At 46.3% G+C, this 20,681-nt stretch overlaps 2 protein-coding genes and 1 pseudogene across 4 annotated transcripts in view; 1 reads left to right on the top strand and 2 right to left on the bottom strand.

The window, feature by feature from the left end:
* The window catches only part of Wsb2 (WD repeat and SOCS box containing 2), a 20,675-nt gene extending 16,207 nt beyond the window's left edge, over positions 1-4,468 (top strand). For both annotated transcript variants that reach the window (XM_023720995.1, XM_004636233.2), the window contains exons 6-9: positions 570-742; positions 1,350-1,460; positions 1,575-1,682; positions 3,026-4,468. In XM_023720995.1, coding sequence (XP_023576763.1) covers positions 570-742; positions 1,350-1,460; positions 1,575-1,682; positions 3,026-3,188 — 555 coding nt within the window. In that variant the 3' untranslated portion in view covers positions 3,189-4,468. The remainder of the gene's footprint in view (positions 1-569; positions 743-1,349; positions 1,461-1,574; positions 1,683-3,025) is intronic.
* Positions 1-20,681, bottom strand: part of LOC101568704 — a 279,180-nt pseudogene that overhangs the window by 243,467 nt on the left and 15,032 nt on the right.
* Positions 4,418-17,908, bottom strand: Rfc5 (replication factor C subunit 5). 2 transcript variants are annotated; one of them, XM_004636234.2, is made up of 11 exons: positions 17,735-17,908; positions 16,219-16,283; positions 15,585-15,721; positions 13,389-13,468; positions 12,343-12,416; positions 10,680-10,839; positions 9,885-9,966; positions 9,242-9,371; positions 8,596-8,673; positions 7,376-7,430; positions 4,418-6,266 (listed from the first exon to the last, which is right to left on the bottom strand). In XM_004636234.2, the coding sequence occupies exons 1-11, from the start codon at positions 17,800-17,802 to the stop codon at positions 6,170-6,172; spliced, it is 1,026 nt and encodes a 341-aa protein (XP_004636291.1). In that variant the 5' UTR covers positions 17,803-17,908; the 3' UTR covers positions 4,418-6,169. The 2 variants fall into 2 exon arrangements, with proteins under 2 accessions (XP_004636291.1, XP_023576764.1); XM_023720996.1 differs by lacking the exon at positions 16,219-16,283 and having other exon boundaries at positions 17,735-17,812.

Raw genomic sequence — 20,681 nt, 5'->3', positions numbered from 1 at the left:
CTGAACTGAACTCAGGCCCTTGTGCTTGCCAGGCAAGTGCTTATTCTGCTGAGCTATCTCCCCGGCCCCGAGACAGCATTTTCTTAAAGGAGAGAAAATGAAATCCTACTTTAAATCATTCCCAGAAAGGTAAATGATGAGCTAGGTGAGCTTTAGAGCCTGGATCGAGTTCTGGATGCTGCACACAGGTGTGGTGTGGCTCTGAAGTTCCTTCTGCTCTTTGTTTTTGGCTTCAAGTGTAACAGGATTTCACTTTGCCTATTTTCCGAACATATTCTACCCTATTTTTAAACAGTGTAAAAGCCTCAGTAGATCATTTTAGCTGGCAGCCTTCTTAAAGTTGGCCTGCTTTATTCTCTCTTAAACAAAACATTTTCAGAAAGTGGCTGGAGAATTCAGAGCCAGTGTTTTACTTCAGCCTATATGGTAGGTTCTGGAAATGCTGCAAAGAATGTAATTTTACCTGGCAGTACGTCTCAAGGAAGGGAGTGTAGTGCCTTGCACTGCTGTTTTGTGCCACGAGCTCTCTGTTCCTGTTTCTCACCGGGCACCTGTTACTCTCTCCACAGGTCTTTCTATGGAGCATGAGGTCCTACACCTTAATCCGGAAGTTAGAGGGCCACCAAAGCAGTGTTGTGTCTTGTGACTTCTCCCCTGACTCTGCCCTGCTTGTCACGGCTTCTTATGACACCAATGTGATTATGTGGGACCCCTACACTGGTGAAAGGCTGAGATCGCTTCAGTAAGGATTGAATTTCTGCTGCTACTTCCTGGAAGTCTGGGACAGGGGAGGGGATGGCCTGCTTCTAAAAGCAGTCATTGCTTCCATGTCACTTTGCTCTGTAAATCAGACCCAAGTGTCCTCATGTCTTCTGCTTTAGGAAGCTCTCTGTACCTCTTTGGGTTCATGTTATGAAACCTCAGAGTGACTCTTTATTTCCATTTAGTAATAACTGTAGTACCAACTTCAGAACAATCCTCTGGTGGAAACTCATTTCTAATCTGAATTTTCGTTGTCTCACAGACTTGGTCTACTTTTTGCTTTTGTCTCTTGTTTGATGAAACAAATAGGTAGTCCTATAATTATCATGTATCTCAGCCTAAAAAAGGCTTTCTGTTTGTACTGTGGCATTAAGATGCAGACTGACCTACTTTGCATAAGGAAATTAGCACAAGGAAGTGCCATTAATCCTCCAGCCCTCTCTAGACACTTGGAGCCTTCTGAGGGGCCCATTTTTCTCATCCAGGGCACTAGCCACAGTAGTTTGGGCTCCTGCCTCAGGTGAGGGTGCAGAGGGAGAGTGGCCCTCACTCTAGCCTACTGGCCTGGTTTTTTTTTTTCCCTGCAGCCACACTCAGCTCGACCCTACCATGGATGACAGCGATGTCCACATGAGCTCACTGAGATCTGTGTGCTTCTCTCCCGAAGGCTTGTACCTTGCTACAGTGGCAGATGACAGGTAACCAGAGGTCTCTTTGGGAGGCCTCAGAGTAGGTGACGGTAGCATTGTGGTATTCCCCTCTCAGTCGGGTCTTAGACAGCTAAGGTGTGACTGTGTCTGTCTTTTGTGCAGGCTCCTCAGAATCTGGGCCCTGGAACTGAAGGCTCCGATTGCATTTGCTCCTATGACCAATGGTCTTTGCTGCACATTTTTTCCACATGGTGGAGTTATTGCCACAGGGTATGTATCTCTTAGCTGAACAGATACAGCAGTTCTGCTAGGCATACCATGTAGTTTTTTTATAAGGGAAGAAACATCTAGAATTCCATTGCTGTGACAAACCCTTAAATGAAATCCATTATTGAGGATTTAAATAGTCTGAGGGCTGGTGAGATAGTTCAGTGGATTAAGCATGCAGGGACCACAGTTCAATCCAGAGTTGGCCACCAAGAGTGGGTATGGTGGCACATGCCTGTAATCCCAGTGCTGGGGAGGCCGAAAACAGGAGTGAGCTGTGTGAGACCCTGTACAAAAAAATTAAATATTCTGTTCTGCCATTGTATTGCTTACTCTTGATACTTAACATAGGTATGATGAAAAGCCCATTGTTCTTGCCACCTAGTGGGCCAGGTCAATATGGGAGTATAAATTAAGAGAATTTATGTAGGTGGTGCTGGGCCAGGTGGTACAATACCTGTAATCCCAGCATTTGGGAGGCTCAGGCAGGAGGATCATTACAAGTTGGAGACCAGCCTAGACTACAAAGTGAGCTTAAGTGCAGCCTGAACTGTATAAAGAGACCTTGTCTCAAAGACAAAAAAGAAAATTTATATGGGAAACCATTTACTTCTAGCTGTGGCAGCCTTACAGGTAACACCCATAGTTCAGTAGTGGCCGCCTTCTTCCTTTGCACTCCTGTGCAGAAAGGGCTGTGCTGACAGATGCTAGTGGGAGCAGGTGTCTTGAGGTGGGTTGTTTATTTTGTGACAGTCTTGCTGTTGCCTAGGATGAATTTAAACTTGGGCTTAGGAGATTCTCTTGCCTCAGTCCCTTCAATAGCTGAGACCACAGGCATATGCTACATCTTTGGCTTTGTTTTTATACTGGGGATTGAATTTAGGTTTTCATACTGAGCTATATCCCCAGCCTTTTAACTTTTGATTTTTGAGATAGCGTCTAAGTTGCTCAGGCTTGAATTTGAAATCTTCCCAGAGGGCTGAGATTAGTGTGAGCTACCATGTCTAGCTAACATCTTCAGTTCTTATCCTGTCAGCATTTTTTATGTATTAGCATGCCTTTTATTTTTATCAACAGGGTTTCACTATATAGTTCAGATTGGTTTTGAACTATGTAGCTCCCAGCTGGCCTCAAACTTGGAGCAGTCCTCCTGCCTCAGCCTCCCAAATGCTGAGCTGGATGCCACCACACCCAACTATCAACACACTTTTTAATCTGTTCCCAGTTTGAGTTGCAGTTCACCTTTTGGTCAAATCACTGTCCAAGAATAAAAGAAATCACTATTCATTGTAAGAAAATGTAAACTTCTAGGGTCACCCTTACTGTGCTGGTTGCTTTTATTTCAGGACAAGAGATGGCCACGTCCAGTTCTGGACTGCCCCCAGAGTTCTGTCCTCATTGAAGCACTTATGCCGGAAAGCCCTTCGAAGTTTCCTGACCACCTACCAAGTCCTAGCACTGCCAATCCCCAAGAAAATGAAAGAGTTCCTCACGTATAGGACTTTTTAAGCAACGCTACACATCTTTTCTCTGTGGCAGAATAAATCCTCTTGGCAAAGGAAGAAATTGGAAGAATGAGCCAAAGATATGCTCGAATTGGAACAGAATTTCTTTGGGATTGTGAATAGAATGTAGCAAGCTAGAGAGCAGTGGACTCACCGTGGGCCTTTTCCTCCATGGCACATGCAAGGCCATTTCAGAGGACATTCCTCTTGAGCTGTGACAGCCTTACCTTAAATCTTCAGTCCACTTGTAAACGGCAGATGTTGAACTTCTAGTTGTTCAGATTCAGAGGCTGTTCTGATGACAAAGCAAGCAGGCTGCCAGAGCCTCTTCAGTGGTGGCAAAGCTTGCACTCCTTCAGCTGGAGTGGCTGCCATGTAGCGTACCTGTCACCCATTTGGTGCAGCTGTAGCATGATCTAAAGCTCCCTCCTTCCTGCTGTGGTCAGGGGAGCTTCCAGGTTGGCAGGGGTTGCCCTTGAACTCCCCTCTGTAGGATCAAATTTCCAAGGCGCCTTTTCGTATAAGATGTTCATTGAGTCACAAGTGAAACAGGTTGTGTGCTCCTGACCGATAGACACTATTATTGGCTGTTTTTATTGTTAAGCGGTGGTGTGCATGTGCAGGTGACAAACTTGTATGTCAGATTATATGAGGATTTACTTCTAAACTGCATGACTGTTCAAATGGCTACCAAGTTGTCAGTTGTTGGCCATTTATTAGCATCATATTTATTTGTGTTTTTCACAGATACTGTATTAAGGTACAACTGTGTTTTTCTCAATGGTAGCAAAAGACCAGAATACTTAAATGGACCAGTTGTAAAGATGCGTCTCAGCTGTGTGAAGAACTGCTGCTGTCGTCACTTCCGCTTGTATTCCTACATGTCTTTCTGTGCTGCTTGACCTCATTGGACTCATCAGCCAGTCTCAACTCTACACCTAAACAGAAATAGCTTCTTAAAAGTCCTGTTCTCCTTCAGTGGCATGTGGTTAAGACACCTCATCCAGACAAAAATCTGCCTTAGGAAAATTTAATATATTTTAAATTATTTTAAAAGAAATGCAACATCTTATTCTTTGGCTTTCTTAATGCTTTATGGAGGCAGTGCAACATACTACTTGTGGAGGATAGAGGAATGGCCTCTACCTTCTGTTGCTTGATGAACACATTCAAAATGAGGCATTCATTGAAGGAAGAAAAAAAGCTTTTACCTTCGTTTCATTTTTTTCCTTAAAAAAATAAACACCTTTTGAAACAGGTAGTTCAGTGGGAGACTGGGAACAGTTGATCAACTTTATCGTTTTCTGTTTATCTTTTCAGTGTTGGTTACCTTAAGGGAATACCTATAGCAGCGGCTGAGGCTCTTGGTGGCTACTCTGAGGCTGTACTTGGCCAGCTGATTCAAACTCTACTGGTATCCTTGGTAGTGACTTCTCTATGGTGGAGGAAATAACTGACTCCTGCTTACTTACATGATGCTGAGAACAGAACCCATGGCCTCTTGCGAGGCAAGTGCCCTGAGCCATGCCCACAGCCCTACTTTTACCTGATGGTGCACACGTGCTGCTACATACAGGGCTCCATCCCACTAATGTCACAGTACATTGAAAACACCCAGCTGCAGATGTGCCTCACACATCGACTGACCCCCATAGCTCACTGACGTAGTTCACTGCCTAGTGTCAGTTACTTCCCTCATAATCATGTGGCCAGCAGGAGCTGTGGCTTGCTGCTGCTCTCTGCTGTCACTAGGGTATTACACTACATGTTGGCAGCCTGGGGAAGATGAAAATTTGAAGTCCAGTTTCTACTAAACTCATGATCCTTCTGTACCAAGTTGAAAAAGTCAAACTACTTGAGGCCCAAGAACGTGACACTTGTAAGGAAGTCTCTAAAGGAAATACTCTGTGCCACCAGACCAAAAGATTTACTGTACATGCAAGGTGGACAAGGCATCTCTAATCCGCCACAGAAGAGTCTTACAACCTGCAGGCCAGTGCTTTATTTTTGCTGTGAAACATGTAAGTGCTACAAAACTGCTAGAAGATTGCTACCTTTGTAGAGAAAGTCCAGCCCTTCCAGCAGTTAGACTCTGGCTTACATCTCACATGTCCTCCCTGGATTAAAAAAGATTTATATTGCCAGTGGCTCACAATGTCACCACAATTTAATGGCTCTTTATTATAGTGCTTTCATAGTGTTACAATCTGGAACCTGTTGGTAAGTCTTTAAGAGGGGAAATAAAACGATGAGTTTTTACAGTAAACAAGCTGGGTGTGGTGACACATGCCTGTAATCCCGGCTTTCTGGAGGCTGAGGCAGGAAGATTGCTGGAGAGTTCAAGACCCGCGTGGGCTACAAAGTGAGCTCAAGGTTAGTGAACTGCGTGCACAATGAGACCGTATCTCAAAAACACCTAAAAATTCCAAAAGAAATTTTAGGAAGCAATATGGTGGCACATGCTTGTAATTCCAGCACTTGGGAGGCTGAGGCAGGAAGACTGCCCCAAGTTCAGAGCCAGTCTATGAAACACACTATCTCAAAAAGCACCCCAAAAAACCCCCCAAAATTTAAGACTTCACTGTTGTTAGGAGTTGTGGCCAGAAATCCATTAGCACCTGTTTAAAGGCAGTATCAAAAATTAAAATTTAGAAACTTTAGAGATGTTGGAAGACATTTGAACCATACATAACAGACTTAAAATCTCATGTTCCAGACTGAAACTAGATAAGCCAAATCCTGTCACCCAAGTAACTGAAAGGTGAAAGCCTTAAATCTGGGAAGAAAATAGATGCCTATGAAAGATGGTAAGGCAGTTGTGCGTCAACAGCGTTTTGTACATCCTAACTCGAACAGCCACAGATAAAGTACTTTGGAATGGTTTTCCAAAACAGGAGACAGACTGGCTTCACTGCATAGCCAGGCAATGTGTTATCCCAGCCTGAGTGCTCTGCTTCCGTAGTCCCTGATGGGGCCCTGGGACATCTAGGCCTCTGCCACAATCAGGTCTCTGGTGACTTGGAAAGCGGCAATGAGGGAACTCAGCTGAATCTTCTCACTGGTGCCAACAGAAAGCCTGTACCTGAAAGGAAGCAAAAGCACGAAGAAAATAGAGTGGAACACTGCCTTAGCCTGGAGCATAGGAGAGTGCAAAGGCTGAGTGTTGAGGGGCTGGGAATCAATGAAAACATCCAGGACAGCAAGAGGTCTTTCATGTGTTCCCTTAACCTTTTCTTTTTTTTCTTCTTTCTCTTTCTTTCTTTCTTTCTTTCTTTCTTTCTTTTCTTTTCTTTTCTTTTCTTTTCTTTTCTTTTCTTTTCTTTTCTTTTTTGTGGAACCAGGGATTGAACTCAGGCCCTTGCACTTGCCAGGAAAGCACTTATTCCACTGAGCCATCTCCCCAGCCCCTGATAACATTTTCTTGCCTTCCATATTGATTTGGAAATTGAATTCACACTGCTGAAGACAAATTTTAAATCAACAGCAGTGTTCTGAACTTTGTTATTAAGGATTATTTCTTCACCTGCAAAATGCATTGAGTAAATAAAATGGAGATTTCTCTTTGAACATTTCACTGGGAAGTGTATCTGGGGCCTGTGGTAAAGTGAGACAGTGGCAGTTCATCTGCCACCTTCTGTGTGCCCAGCCATCACAAGCAAAATCATGCTGACAGTACAGCTCTAAGAAGTGACCTAATTTGTGCACATGAAAGCCAACGACAGTACATCAGAGCAGCTTATGCTCACATCTAGTTGAAAGCCAATGCTCTGTCTACTTAAATGATAGCTGCCAGCTTCAGTGGGGGCTAATAACAGTGTTTACTGAACCAGGCAAAGTGGAAAATTTTGTGTTTACTTCTTCCTCAGTATGCTTCAGTGTGCCAAAATCCCTTAACAGCTGGATAGCTGGTCGACCCCAAATGACCTGGATGTCCACCTGAAGTGGCTGCACAAATGCAAGAGCCCCGGAACCCAGAGGGGCCCAGCCTGTGGGGCTGGAGAGCCCTCCCGTGTGCAACTGATCTGCCCGTCCTCTGCTCTAACTCCCGTGTTCTGGACCTAACTCACAGCCTTAGCCACGCTGCATTTGCTACTGCCCCAAACCAGATTGAAGCACATGGGCATGATGTGGATAAGAGGCTGAAACCAAACAGAAAACAACTCACAACAGGAAAAAAATGAAAATACTCACTCAATGTCTGCCATTTTGGTCAATAAATGAATTCGAACTGAAGACGGAAAGTCAACTGAGGGATAAAAAAAGTCTTATGAGTGAAAGCTGTCACTTCTACTATCAAAAAAATACAGAAAATAATGAACTTCTGAGGCCTCAGACCAGACCTCTTAAGTAAAGACAATCTGGATTTCATACTTTTTAAAAACCCATTTTATTTTGATTCTTACAGTTAAAAGTACGCATGTACATGTGTATATACCAAATTTCGAAGTGATTATAAGCATATAGAAGGGCTAGCAACACTATTTTTCTGGGTAGTTTCACTAGTTAACGTGAAATCTGAGTTCTCACGGTCCCAGTTTTAAAACTACTTCAAAACCATTGGGTTGAGTGTGGTGGTGCAGGCCTACAATCCTAGCAGTCTGGGAGGCTGAGGCAGGAGCATCACAAATTCAGGTCCAACCTAGTCAACTTAGTGACTCAGCATCACTTAGTGTGTCAAAGTTAAAAAGAAAAAAAGGGCAGGGGCTGTTACCCAGTGAAAAGGCCCTAGGTTCAATCCTAGTACCACCAAAATAATACAAAAAGCTCTGCACAGAAAAACCCAACACTCAGTGACATAAGGTCTCCCCATGTGCAGGGGACTTAAGACAGAAGCTTCTCCAAAAAGCTGTGCAGGGGCCCAGGAAACAGCGCTGATGCTGGCTGGCCCCAGAAGCTGATTTAGTGGCTCTGAGGTGATTCCTGGGGGCCATGGGGACTGAGAAGAATCCCTCCCTCCCTTACACGGAAGGTGTGAGCAGGTGTGGAACTTAAGACAGTCTCCTTAGGACTGCTTTGGTTTACACAAAAATGGATCATCTCCCCCTTTTTTTTGAGATGGGGTCTCACTCTGGTTCAGGCTGGCCTCAAACTTACAGCAATCCTCCTGCCTCAGCCTACCATGCCTGTATGAAACAAAATTTTAAATAACAAGACAGGATTACTAGAGAAATTCAAGGCTGAGATTTATACTACTTCACTCATTTCTTTGCTTCAAGAATAAAGGTTTGAGCTGAGTGTGGTAGTACTCTTCAAATCTTAGCACTCAGACTGAGGCAGGATAGCTGAAGTTCAAGGCCACTCTGAACTACACGTTGAGACCCTGTCTAAAAAAAGGGGCGGGGCTCATTCACTTTCTAATGTCCCTTAATCCTCAAGTGTGAGCTTCTCAGCTGGGGACTGGTGCAGGTTACCTCTGTGTACAAACAGGTGAATCTCGGTCAGGATGTCATGTAATGCCAGCCCCTTCAGAGTCTTCAACTCCATGATATCTAGAAAGGAGCAGTTAAGACACAGGAACAAGTTCCAGAGCAAACAGACCGCAGAGAAATTTAAGTCCAAACCCTGGAGAGGGATTTAAAAGTAGGGGCTTTAACTGCAGCACAGCTGTTTCGAATGTCAAGTTTCATATTAGGGTCTGATTGTTTCTTTTTAACCATTTTGTCTCCAGTAAGGGTTTTATAGAAGGTACAGTTGTATGTCCTAGTGAAGAATACAGTCAAACGTATTCCTCAGTCAGTTTCATGTCACCATTCCTAGCTTTTACTTTCATGGCAAAATAATAGCTAACATTGGTCATTTTAAAATTATTGTGTCTTCCATCTGAGAGCCAAGTTGTTTTAAGCCTTACACAGGACAAAGGCAGTGAGGCAGAACTCTGGAGGTGTTAAGAACAAGTACTCCACCTACAAGCCCTGATTTCCCCAACAAGCTGACCAAAGCCACAAGCAGCCAGTGGTCCTTGGCCAGCACGGTGTAGGTGCTGCCGCAGCATGAATTCCTGGGGCCACCTGCAGGCCTCAGGCATGTAACACGGTGGTGGACTCAAAAAAAGGATACTTCTGTAGGCTGTGGTGAAGTCCTGATTCAACATCCAGTCCAGAATGTTGGCAATGTCTGACTTGAGCGGGTGCCCTGTGCAGGTGTAGACAGTCTCCTCAGTCACCTTCCCAAAGGCCATGTTGGTGCTCTATATAGACAGAGGGGGACATCCCAGAGGCTGTCAGCACGTGCCAGGCTTCAGGTGGCCAGGGAGAACTTGCCACAGCAGTGAGATGACACAGGCCAGGATGGTGTGTTTTTGCTGGCTGTCAGAGCTGCAGAATCCTCCCTACCTTTACTTTGTTAATGACAAATGATTCTTTCAATTAATCAAAATACAAGGGGCTGGGATCTGGAACTTTACGAGAGATGTCCTGACAGTTCCAGATTTCTGGACTTAATCACAGGTTGATACTTTGTTGAAAAGGTGTTGACTGCTTAGGCAGTCGCAGGGATGGGAATCAATCCCTGGCGTGTTTTGCGAGTGCCAGCCCCGCCCCGGGGCGCGCTGAGATGGTCACTGAGACTGGGCATGGTGGTGCGCGCCTGCAATCCCAGCGCAGGAGGACCCCCGCGAGTCCTATCTGTGCAGGGAGACCCCAGAGACACTGTACTAAAAACACGTAACAACGACTCGCAGAGTGCCTTGAGTAGGACCAACCTGCAAAATGTTGAGAGCCCTTCGCATATCTCCGCTGGAGAGAGTCACAAGTGCTTTCATTCCATCTTCACTTACATCAACTCTGGAAGCAAACATGCGACAGGGATTTGCAAAGCCCTTGAGAGCAGTGTCACCAAGGGGACTGAGATGGCCTTGCAGGGTGAAGGCTTTAGTGAAGGGAAGGAGAAAGAGCCAATGATATGATACTCTCCTACTGTACGCTATCTAGAGATCACTATGGTTCTTAGGGGTTCCACATATTAGGAATGACAGTGTACCCCAAATCTAGGAAGACCCTTCTTCAGGACCAAGAATCCTTAACTGAGTAGCCAGCTGTGACTTACGTTCCCCAGGGGGAGCCCTCGTGTAACCACAGGGCCCAAGAAACCTTCAGAATAAGCAGCCGCATGGGGAAGCTACTTGCTCGGCATCTGATGCCTCGGAATGCAATGGCTCAGAACCTCCCTTCTAGTCTAAAAAGGCTGGCAGCATCTGCAGAAGGGACTCGGCAGTGTGCAGTTTCCAATGACAAAGAGTAGGAGGAAATTGGGACAGCTTCCAGAGGAGGAGGAGGGAATCAAGAAAAACCAAATGACTTTTATGAGGAAGAATGTCCGTGAGATACCAGAGAAAACGACAGCAGCCAGCAGTCCCCGGCACTCCTCCTGCGCAAGGCATTCTGCTAAGTCATTTGCCAAAGCTACTGCCTCCCCGTGGGCAGCAGCCAGCATCCCAGGGCCCTGCCCACGCTCCTCAGCCCCCGCCCTCGCCTTGCTTGCTTTCCAGTACACTCACTTCTCTTCTTTTACCACATGCTCCAGGCGGGGGACCATGAGTTCAGGAGCCAGGGGACCGAACCGGAACCTCGTACACCGAGACTGCAAGGCTGGGATGATCTTGGACAGATAGTTACAGATGAGGCAAAATCTGGTATTCTCAGTGAACTTCTCAATCACTGGTGAAGGAAAATAAAAACACCTCCTGTCAAAATCCACTCCAACTCTTCAAGGGCCATGGAAACCCTAAACTTTCCTGAGGTCAGAGTAAGGTGCAAAGTGCAAGAGATGCTACCTGTGGGGGACAGGGTATTACGGGTACCCAAAACAAGAGACCAGCCACTCTTCTTTCAAAACTAATGAATGTGGGATTTTAGAAAATGCTGTTGTTTCTTGATATGCCCTGCTTTTGGCATTTGCTGCCTCATCCCTTAGGACCTGAGCTCCAGCGCGCAGGATCCTATCCTTTTGGTGCAAAATGCTACCCAGCAGGAGGTGACGCTTCACGCTCTCCAGGCAGGAGGGGGACAGCTTTGTGCAGACTTGCCAGGGGCCTTGGGAAGCTGAGCTCGCAAGAGCAACCACCCCAGCTGAGGGATGCTTGGAACGCCACCGTCATCCTGCGGGGACCCAGTGTTCCTGCATGGGGATCGGCCCAGACTGACAGTCACTCTGTGGAACAAGATGCTGAAGAGAGGCTGCCAACGCTCCTAGGGCCAGGAGACATGTTAACTGTCCTCCCCCTCCTCCTCCTCAACACTTGCTGCAGTCCACTCCTTGCTTCCCGAGCTCCCAAGAAGCATCTTTCTCTCTCAGCTGACTCCCTCAGAATCTTAATGAGGGCGCACGTTAAGCTCCTGTAACTGAAGTCCAGTGAGGTGGTGCACTACTGTAACCCCAGCGCTCGAGAGCCTGAGGCAGGAGGACTGTCAGAAGTTTGAGGCCACCCTGGGCTACACAGTGACTTCAAGGCCAGCCTGGAATTACACAGCGAGACTGTCTAAAAAAAAAAAAAGCCACAAATAACTGCAGTGGATCCTATCAGATGGATGGATCAGGGGGTTCTCTTCTCCCTGCCAAATCACTCACTTAGCAAGCAGAAAGGGAATGCCAGCTTGCAGAGTGCCCCTTTACTCCAGATACTCTTCTCCTGACTCCTTTCTATCTAAAGGCACCAATGGCACAGGGCCTATCCAACAGTTTAGAAAGAAAAGACTTTCCATATCCTCCCACTGAATGATGTAAATCTCCACCCTGGAACTGAATCTTGCAGCAAAGGAAGATGACCAGTGAGCGGGCATGCGTACAAGTGCCAGCAGCTCCGTCCAGTGCTCAGGGATGATGAGCCAGAATTGCAAATTTGGGTCCTAACTGGACAACTAAGCATGATCCTCCCTTATTAAAAAATATGAAGAAAAAGGGGTGGGGATATAGCTCAGTAGTAAAGCACCTCTGGGTCTGAGCCTTAGTACTGCACAAAAGCAAAAACAGAAGTCCCAAGAGGGCCCTGTGCTTAAGCTGCCGAAGGGGAATCCTTGGCTACACATTTTGCCTAGGTTGTCAGGAATGTGGAGAAAGGTTCTGCTGGGCCAGAGGAGGAAGAAAAACGGAAAGCACGCACGTCAGCATCTCAGTTCCTCAGTTTCCGTAAGGTGCACAGTGCAGCGCTTGGCAGCGCTTACCTCTTCTCAAGGCATTCTGGGCATCCTGAGTCATGGCATCAGCTTCATCCAAGATCACCAGTTTAAAGCCTTTCCTAGGAAGAGAAACGGCACATCTTAAGATTTACCCAAATCTCACTCATACCTCCATGTTCATGTCATTAGGCTCTATCCTATGAGCTCCATCTCTCCTAAACTCTGTCCAAGGCTGACATTGGTGGTCACAGACAGGAAATGCCCTACACACCTTTGTCCCTTAGCGAGAGATGAGATTTAATTTAGGTTCTGGTCTTAACGTTCTCTGATGCCTTGCCTTCCTCTGCAACCTACGCTATTATCATAGGTTGTTTATTGTCATTGTTTTTGTTTCAATGTTGAAGATGGAACCCTGGGCTCTGCACTCCAGTCCCATTATCTGCTTTTTTCCAGCTTCTTGACTCATCCCCAAGTCACTTCACCTTTCCCCTCTTTTTCTTTTTAGGAAAGGGTCTACAGGGTGTTCAGGGTCTCACTACTAGTTTGGATCCGCCTGTTTAGAGCCTCCTAAGAGCTGGGATTACAGGCGCACACCACCCCACTCAGTCTCAACTGCCTCTCAGCACACCCTGGGGGCAGGGCTGGTACAGTAGGCCCGGGGATTGAACCCCCAGCCCCTGCTTGCAGGTGCTTTAATCTGCTGAGCTATTTGACCGGCCTTTCCCCTCCTTCCCCTTTTTTCTTTAAAAACCATTATCCTAGTTATCCTTTCTGATCTCAATTTATTTTTAAATTCAAACCAGCTCATCCCATCTTAGGCTTAATCAGCCCTTGGTTAACAATCAAAATGAAGTTAATGCTTCCCAAAAGTGCTGTTAATGTAGGCTTAGATACTATTTTATCTCAAGTTCTGCACTACAACATTCTTCCCACCATTCCTATACCTGTATTTCTTTTTCATGGTAGCTTTTGACAGTTGTAATTTTACCTCTAGAAACTGACAATGGGGAGGATGAAAAAAATTAAACTCTATTCCCCCCACCCTCGACATCATACTCTCTAGGGAGAGAAATGATATAGTTAATTCTTACTTAAATATTGTCCTTGTGCTGGCAAAGCTCAGGATTGGTCCTCGAACGATATCTATCCCCCGGTCGTCAGAAGCATTCAGCTACATGAAAAGAGAAGCCATAATGAACAATACTGTTTATTATCTTTGAATTCTTAGTTTTAGTCTACTCATCAATCCAGCAAAGTAGTTCTCCAGGTCTGATGACAGCTACAAGATAATTACTCAGGGAAAAAAAAAAGTCACAGTTGTAGTCAAAGCTCACTAAATTATCATTGCATCTGAAAGACAAATGGTCTTTCCCTCAAATTTAAAAAGAATTTTTTTTAATGTTTTACTTATTTATTTGGTACGGGGTCTCATTATGCAGCTTGGACTTGTAGTGATCGTCTGGTCTCAGCCTCCCCAGGGCTGGGATTACAGGCGTGTGCCCCCATGCCCAGTTTCACAGCTGGCACGGTACACCCAGGGCCAGCACAGCACGTGGTACTGGGGGTCCAACCCATGTCCTTGCCAGACAGACGCTCAGACTGCCAAGCTATCTCCTCGCCTGAGCTTTTTTTTTTTTTTTTTTTAACTGAAGGGTCTACAGGGTGTTCAGGATCTCTACTAGATCGGACTTGTAGTGATTCACTTGTTTACAGCCCTCCAAGAGCTGGGATTATAGGCGTGCACCACCATGCCCAGTCCCAATTGCCATGCTCTGGGGGCAGGGCCGGCACAGCAGGCCCGGGGAACGAACCCCCGGCTCCCACTCCTGCTTGCAGGTGCCTTAATCCACTGAGCTATTTGCGCCCCCCCCCCCCTTTCGGGGCCCCTTATCCCCCCGGTTGTTTTCCCCCCCCCCCCCCCCCCCCAGCTTTTGAAGATACTCCATCCACATACATTTTGGAATAGGCAGTTGGCCTGGTCACCTTGAACAGCACTTCTAGCTATGTTTAGCTGCTACAACTCAGGTCAACAGAAGCTACCACATCCTGAATACACTGAAGAACACTACAGGCAGGAAGGTTCTTAGGCCCATCTGAAGAGTAAGTGTATCACTTTTCTTGCAACAGACAATACTTAAGATTTTTGTAATCTAAGTGTATCTGTCCAAGTTATAAATAGAGGGACTGGGGAGATAGCTCAGTAGAATAAGCGCTTTCCTGGCAAGCACAAGAGCCTGAGTTCAAACCTCGGTTCTGCCAAAAATAAATAAAAAGTTACAAATAGCATACTTAAATGCAGTAACTTAAAGACAATTAAAGGAACAGAATTTTTAAAATATATAGTTCAGGACTGAGTGTGGTGGTGCATGCCTGTGATCCTAGCACTTGGGAGGCTGAGGGCAGGAGATTGTCCTAAACTCAAGGCCAGCCTGGACTACACAGTGAGTTCAAGGTCAACCCCAATTACATAGTGAGACCCTGTCTGAAAACAAAAAGCAAGTTCAGATCTAGAAAAGCACAGGGCTGGGCCAGGAGATAGCTCAGCAGTCCAAGTGCCTGCCTGGCAAGCGCAAGGACCCGGGTTTGATCTCCCCTAACCCCATGCTGTGCCAGCCACTGAAACTCAGTGTGGTGGCACACGTCTGTACTCGCATGCTGGTGAAGCTGAGACAAGAGGATCACTACAAGTCACAGCTGTGTGGCAAGACCCTGTACCAAATCAATCAATCAATCTTGGAAAACAAAAACAAAGCACAGGGCTATGCAATAATTATCGCTCCAAGCCTGCCAGGATTTAGGAAAGGAGCTTCTGTAGGTACCTGGAGCAGACCGTGGACTGCTACCCGTGCCAACCCCCAGGGCAGATCCAGGCATTAGTCTCTCACTCTCTCTGAGCCCTGCCAGTACCCCTACAGGCCAAACACAAGCAGGAGCCGGACAGTAAGGGAGCTTCTAACCCACACAGCTCGGCCATCCAGGTAAGGATGGGCTGGTGAAGAGTGGAGAAAGGATGCAGTGGGGTGAGTAACAGAAGGTCCAGTACATAGTGACCATCACGTTCAGTTTGGCTAAGTTAGCAACAGCAAAAAGAACGTCTTGCCCCTCAACTGCTGTCTGGCTGACACATGCCAATGCAGATAAGACTGACCATTATTTGAAGTAAAGTATCTCGGCTCAACTCTGCTTCTTTTTCAGCTGCCAGTGGGGGCCTTGAATAAAACTGGCAGACCAAAAGTTAGGCAACTGGGGTTCTTAGTTACTTGTAGAAAGAGAATAATTCTATTTACCTCCAAGACCATTGAGCCAAATTCTTTATCCTTGTATAACTGTTTAGCACAGGCAAGAATGGTGGATGTCTTTCCGGTCCCTGGAGGGCCATAGAGGAGCAGGTGTGGCAGTCGGTCTTCACTGATAAATTTCTGAACTGATGATCAGGAAGAAAAAGACACCATCAGTTTTTGGGGCCACCTCACTCAATGTGAGCTCTTTTTGTTTTTGTTTTTCTTTTCTTTCTTTCTTTTTTGTATTTTAGGGAAGGGTCTACAGGGTGTTGAGGGTCTCACTACTAGATCAGACTAGTGATCCGCCTATTTACAGCCTCCCAAGAACTAGGATTACAGGCCCATGCCACCACGCCCAGGCTCTGTCTCAGCATGCCCCAGGGGTAGGGCCGACACAGCAGGTCCCGGGATTGAACCCCCAGTCCCTGCACCTGCTTGCAGGCACTTTAATTCACTGAGCTATTCAATGTGAGCTTTTGAGTGAGGCTGAATGTGCTTCAACTCAAAGCAATGCCCTAATCAGAGGCAGACGCAGGAATAAAAAGTCTTAAAACCACATTCTACAAAGCTCAACAGAGTATCACCAAGGACAGAGAGATCTTTCAACTAGGGTAACAGCAGTGGACACACGGATGCTTACTGGTACTCAGAATGTCCTGATGGGAAATGAGATCATTCAGTGTCTGTGGCCGATATTTTTCAACCCTGAAATATAATTTACAATGTATTACAACATACGTAACTGCAAGAATTTTTTCTTTATATGTAAAAAAAAATCCTTTCACAATCTAATTAAAAGAGGAAGAGAGAGAAACCTTTTAAATTTGAATACACACAAGTGTCCAGGAGGAATTTGTGCTCCAAAGAACATACAATGGTATCTGGAGACATTTTAGTTGTTAGAACTGGGCACAAACTGCTCCTGGCATCTTGCAGGTAGGTGCCAGAGTGCTGCTGAACATGCTACAATGCACAGGACCGCTCTCCTCTACTGTTCCGCTGCCCAGTCTCAGGCCCAAAACGCCAAAAGTCAGATCAACCTGCAGGAACACCTACTACTTCAAAGTGAACCTGAAACTAAACTCACATGCAAATATCGATTAACAGACGAATGGATGAAGTGTGGGCTATGCATACAATGCAGTAGGATTTGGCCATAAAAAGAAAAGAAGAACTGATCCATGCTGTCACATGGATGAACCTTGAAAACATGCTAAATGTAAGACTCCAGACACAAAAGGCCTCATGGTGCATGATTCATTCACATGAAATGCCCAAATGGGCAAATCCATAAACAGAATGCTAGTGGTTTCCAGGAGCAGACAGCAAGGGAGATGAAGCGGCTGCCAATGACTATGGTCAGGGTTTCCATTAGGAATGATGAAAGTTACTGGAACTAGATTCTGGGATACTCGCACGTCATTCTGAATGTTCCTAATTCTACACTTCAAAATGGTTCCAACTGCAAATTTTTTTTTCTCACCGTGACAAAAGCAAATTTGTTACAGGAACAACTTGTTTTCCTAAATGAAGCCAAATCCCAACAAAGTCTCACATCACTAGGAGATAGCTGTTGCAGTACGTTGATTTGGAGTGCAAGCTCTGAATTCAGACTACCTGGATTCAAATCCAAGGCTTTTTCTAGCCCTCCACCTTAGCAAGTCATTCAACCTAAGATGCAATTTCCTTGTGTGTAAAACTGTAACAATAACAGAAACTACTTCTTAGATCTTATAAAGGTTTAAATAATAGGATGCCTGCTCATCTAATAGCAAGACGTTCAGTAAACAAACAAACAAACAAACTGTTACTACGGTTTTACTTTAAAATTCGACAAACAGTCGCATCGAATATTTTGGCAGGAGGCAAGAGGGCGATCTGGCTTGGAGGCACGGGATCGGGTTCTTGGGCTGTCCTTACCAGGTGCGAAAGTCATAGCCGTTTTCCATTTTTGGAAAAGGGATGGGAGGAATGGATGGGCACCGACCCGTTCTAAGTAGAAGGCAGGGACCCAGGAAACCGGCGCGCGGGGTGGTGCGGGCGTCAAGGCCACGCGCCGCGGCTCACCGGGGGCGGCCGGGCGAGTCAGGTAGGGTCCCGCCACACGCCCCACCTGCCCGCGACCCCCTTCCCAGCGCGACAGCCCAGCCTCCTACCAGGGAAGGTTCCTGATCTTCGCCGCGGGCTGCTGCTGCTCCTGCTGCTTGAACTCTGGACTCTCCATGGCGGGAAGACTAAAGTGACCAGGGCCTTGGCGGTAGCGGTAGCTGCCAAACACCTGTGTAACCAACCGCCGGCCGCCACCGACCCCAGGAACACCACACTCACAGTTCGCGCGCAAACGCAACTCTCGCGAGACTGGGCCTCGTAGTTCCGACTTCCTGCCTTGGTTCCGCTCCTCGGTCGTTGCGCAGCACCGGTTGCTAGGTTACCGGAGGCGCTTGCTGCCATCCTCCCTCCGGCTCCGCCCCTCCAGGCTGCTCCGGGTTCTCGCAGACCGTTTCCAGAGAGCCAGAACCAAAGAGACCACACGCTGCAACCGCCAGGCATCACCAATGAAGGTCTCAAGGCCACGACCAATCCCAGCTATCACCAAGATTCAAATACATGCCAAGGAACAGAAAGCTATCAGAGCTTTTTTAAAAAAACAAAAATAACATACAACAATTAACCCAATGGCGCTTCTTGAATAGAGAGGCCCATATGATGAAAGGTAGGCAGTATATTTTAATCCCGAAGAGGGGAAGTAAGTGCTTGGAAGGAAAAAAGCCCTGAACATGTACCTACCTATGCCCCGAATCTAGGACTGTCAACCAACAAAATTTAGAGGGCCAATTTCCTTTCCAGATTAAAAGCAAATAAAATAAACCCCCCAGTTGGATTCCTATATGTACACTGGAAAGAGATGATTAGTAAACACAGGAGACAGGGTCCCTGTGATCTGAGTTACTGAGAGGAATTGGGATCAAAATGTTAGTGAGGGTCAGGCATAGTGTGGCACACTTAGCTACTTGGGAGGCTAAAGCTGGAGGACTAAAAGTTCAAGACCAGCCTGGACAATTTAGTGAGGTCCTGTTTCAAGCTAAAAATAATTTAAAAGGGCTGAGGATGTAACACCAGTTCCCAGTATTGTTCAGAAAAGATTGTATATAATTTTAAGAGAGAGAGAGAGAGAGAGAGAGAGAGAGAGAGAGAGAGAGAGAGAAACATGGCAAGAAGACCAAAGTACCAGGAGGGGTGTGAGGCTGCCCCTGGGGCCAGCACTATGATTCCAAGGTGGTTGTGTTTGCTGCATCCAAGTACATTGCTATCACTTCCATAGAAACAGGGTAGGACACAGGGCAGATACGTAATGGTGCTTATGGCTGCACCTGGCCCCTGCCTGGTGACCCAGAAGAAGGGGATTAAATGGAACACGTGATAGGATAGTGATCTTATTCTCTGCTCCCTCTCAAAGCAAACTTGACCACTGGCTGTTGAGATCATAAGCGTGCCACTCCCCACACTTAGCTTTAGCCAGGTTGCTTCCGTCCTCCCCCAATTAGATCTCCTCAGAGATGAATGTGAGGATCAAATAACACATGTAAGACATCTGGCCCATTACCACTTACTCTTTTCTTTCTGTCACAGTCTTCCCCCAAACTGTTCTTGCTTCATTTTTTTTTCTTCTCAAATAAAACCTGCAGGATTGGCCAGCAAGACTATCCCATTACTGGAGCTGTATTCTATCACCATGATGAGCCCCAATTTGCTAAGGACCCTTAGGGATGTGATAATGTTGACTCCTGAAGCTAGAAGAGTCAAACAAGACTGGAACAAGATCTTGTAAAATTCCCTGTGTACCTGCTGTTCAGTTCCCTATGGATACGGCTTGACATGACCGCAGCCATCTTGAATTATAACTGCCATGATTTCCCCTGAGTAATTCTAGCTGGTGTTTTTCTTCACAGTTTAATGGCAAGCTAAAAATAGATACAGCTGTTAGAGCAGTGTGTGGGACTTCACAATTGGACCCTGGCTCCAGGTACACACCTGACTCAAATGTTATCGTAAGATAAAGCAAATACGTTTCTGTCGGAATGAAATCACTTTTGTCCTAACTCATGCATATACCTTCTTTGTGACCCCAACTGTGGGACTCTAACTGGTCTTGCTGGTGCTCAGGCCCACGCTTCCCCCAGTAAATCTCCCCACAAATTGCACTCCGTGCAATCCTAGATCTATCTGCCTCATTTCTTCAGTCTCATGGGACCTTGGGGGTCTGTCCCCAAACACTAAGACTGGGGGGCTCTGGGACAAGTTTGCTTAGAATGCGGAATCTTTCCGAGTAACATTGTAGTCTGCTTTGCCACGGTCATCCATCACATGCCTCCTCAGTGGACGGTAGGTTCACCAAGGGGGAGGGACCTTGGCTTCCTCATGGTATAATCTGGGCACCTGGTACAATGCCTGATCCAAAGGAAGCCCTCGGTTCATAAGTGTTGGGGGAAGGCGTGGGTGATAACAGCTAACTGATATCCATTAGGCCACTCTTATGCTCCAGGCATCTTTTTCTTATGCAGTACTTTTACTTGTGATGGGTTTAGTAGGACAACCCCATCTACAGGGAGCATTTGCACTCAGCTGTTGCACAAGGCTGAGCTACTGTGTGCCCCACCTTGTAGATTTGCCAAGTGATTTGCTCAAATTCTCATTTTATTTATAAGGGGCAGGAAAAGCTCTTACCCAGACACCCCGATTCCACAGTCCATGCTCTTAGCCACCACAGCAGTAGCAACAGGGACGTCCCCTGGGAACTTGTTATAAATGCTAATTATTCTTCCTCCCACCCAAATCCATAGACCCTGAAACTCCTCGGGGAGGGTCCTCTCCATCTGTAGTGTAATCAGGTCTCCGGGGGACCTGACCATAGTTCAGGTTAAGACCTGCTCACTGTCCTATCCTGCTTCTCAATCTTTGAGTTTCCTGTGACTACACTTTCTAAGAAACATAGTAGGCTCTGTCAAAAACCAAAACGTTGGGCCGGGGAGATGGCTCAGTAGAGTAAGCACCTCCCTGGCAAGTGCAAGGGTCTGAGTTCAATCCCCGGTTCCACCAAAAAAA

Source organism: Octodon degus, unplaced genomic scaffold, assembly GCF_000260255.1.
Source record: "Octodon degus isolate 3935 unplaced genomic scaffold, OctDeg1.0 scaffold00079, whole genome shotgun sequence".
Lineage (NCBI taxonomy): Eukaryota > Metazoa > Chordata > Mammalia > Rodentia > Octodontidae > Octodon > Octodon degus.
This window is presented reverse-complemented; position numbering and strand designations above follow the sequence as displayed.

Bases quoted from the DNA above. Each gene is read 5' to 3' on its own strand.
- Rfc5 (XM_004636234.2), bottom strand. From the start codon at position 17,802: ATGGAGAGTCCAGAGTTCAAGCAGCAGGAGCAGCAGCAGCCCGCGGCG. The intron at 10,840-12,342 runs GTAAGCGCTGCC...TTCCTTCACCAG, and splicing joins CCAGAATGCCTTGAGAAGAG to TGATTGAGAAGTTCACTGAG. The intron at 9,967-10,679 runs GTGAGTGTACTG...GTTTGCTTCCAG, and splicing joins CATGTGGTAAAAGAAGAGAA to AGTTGATGTAAGTGAAGATG.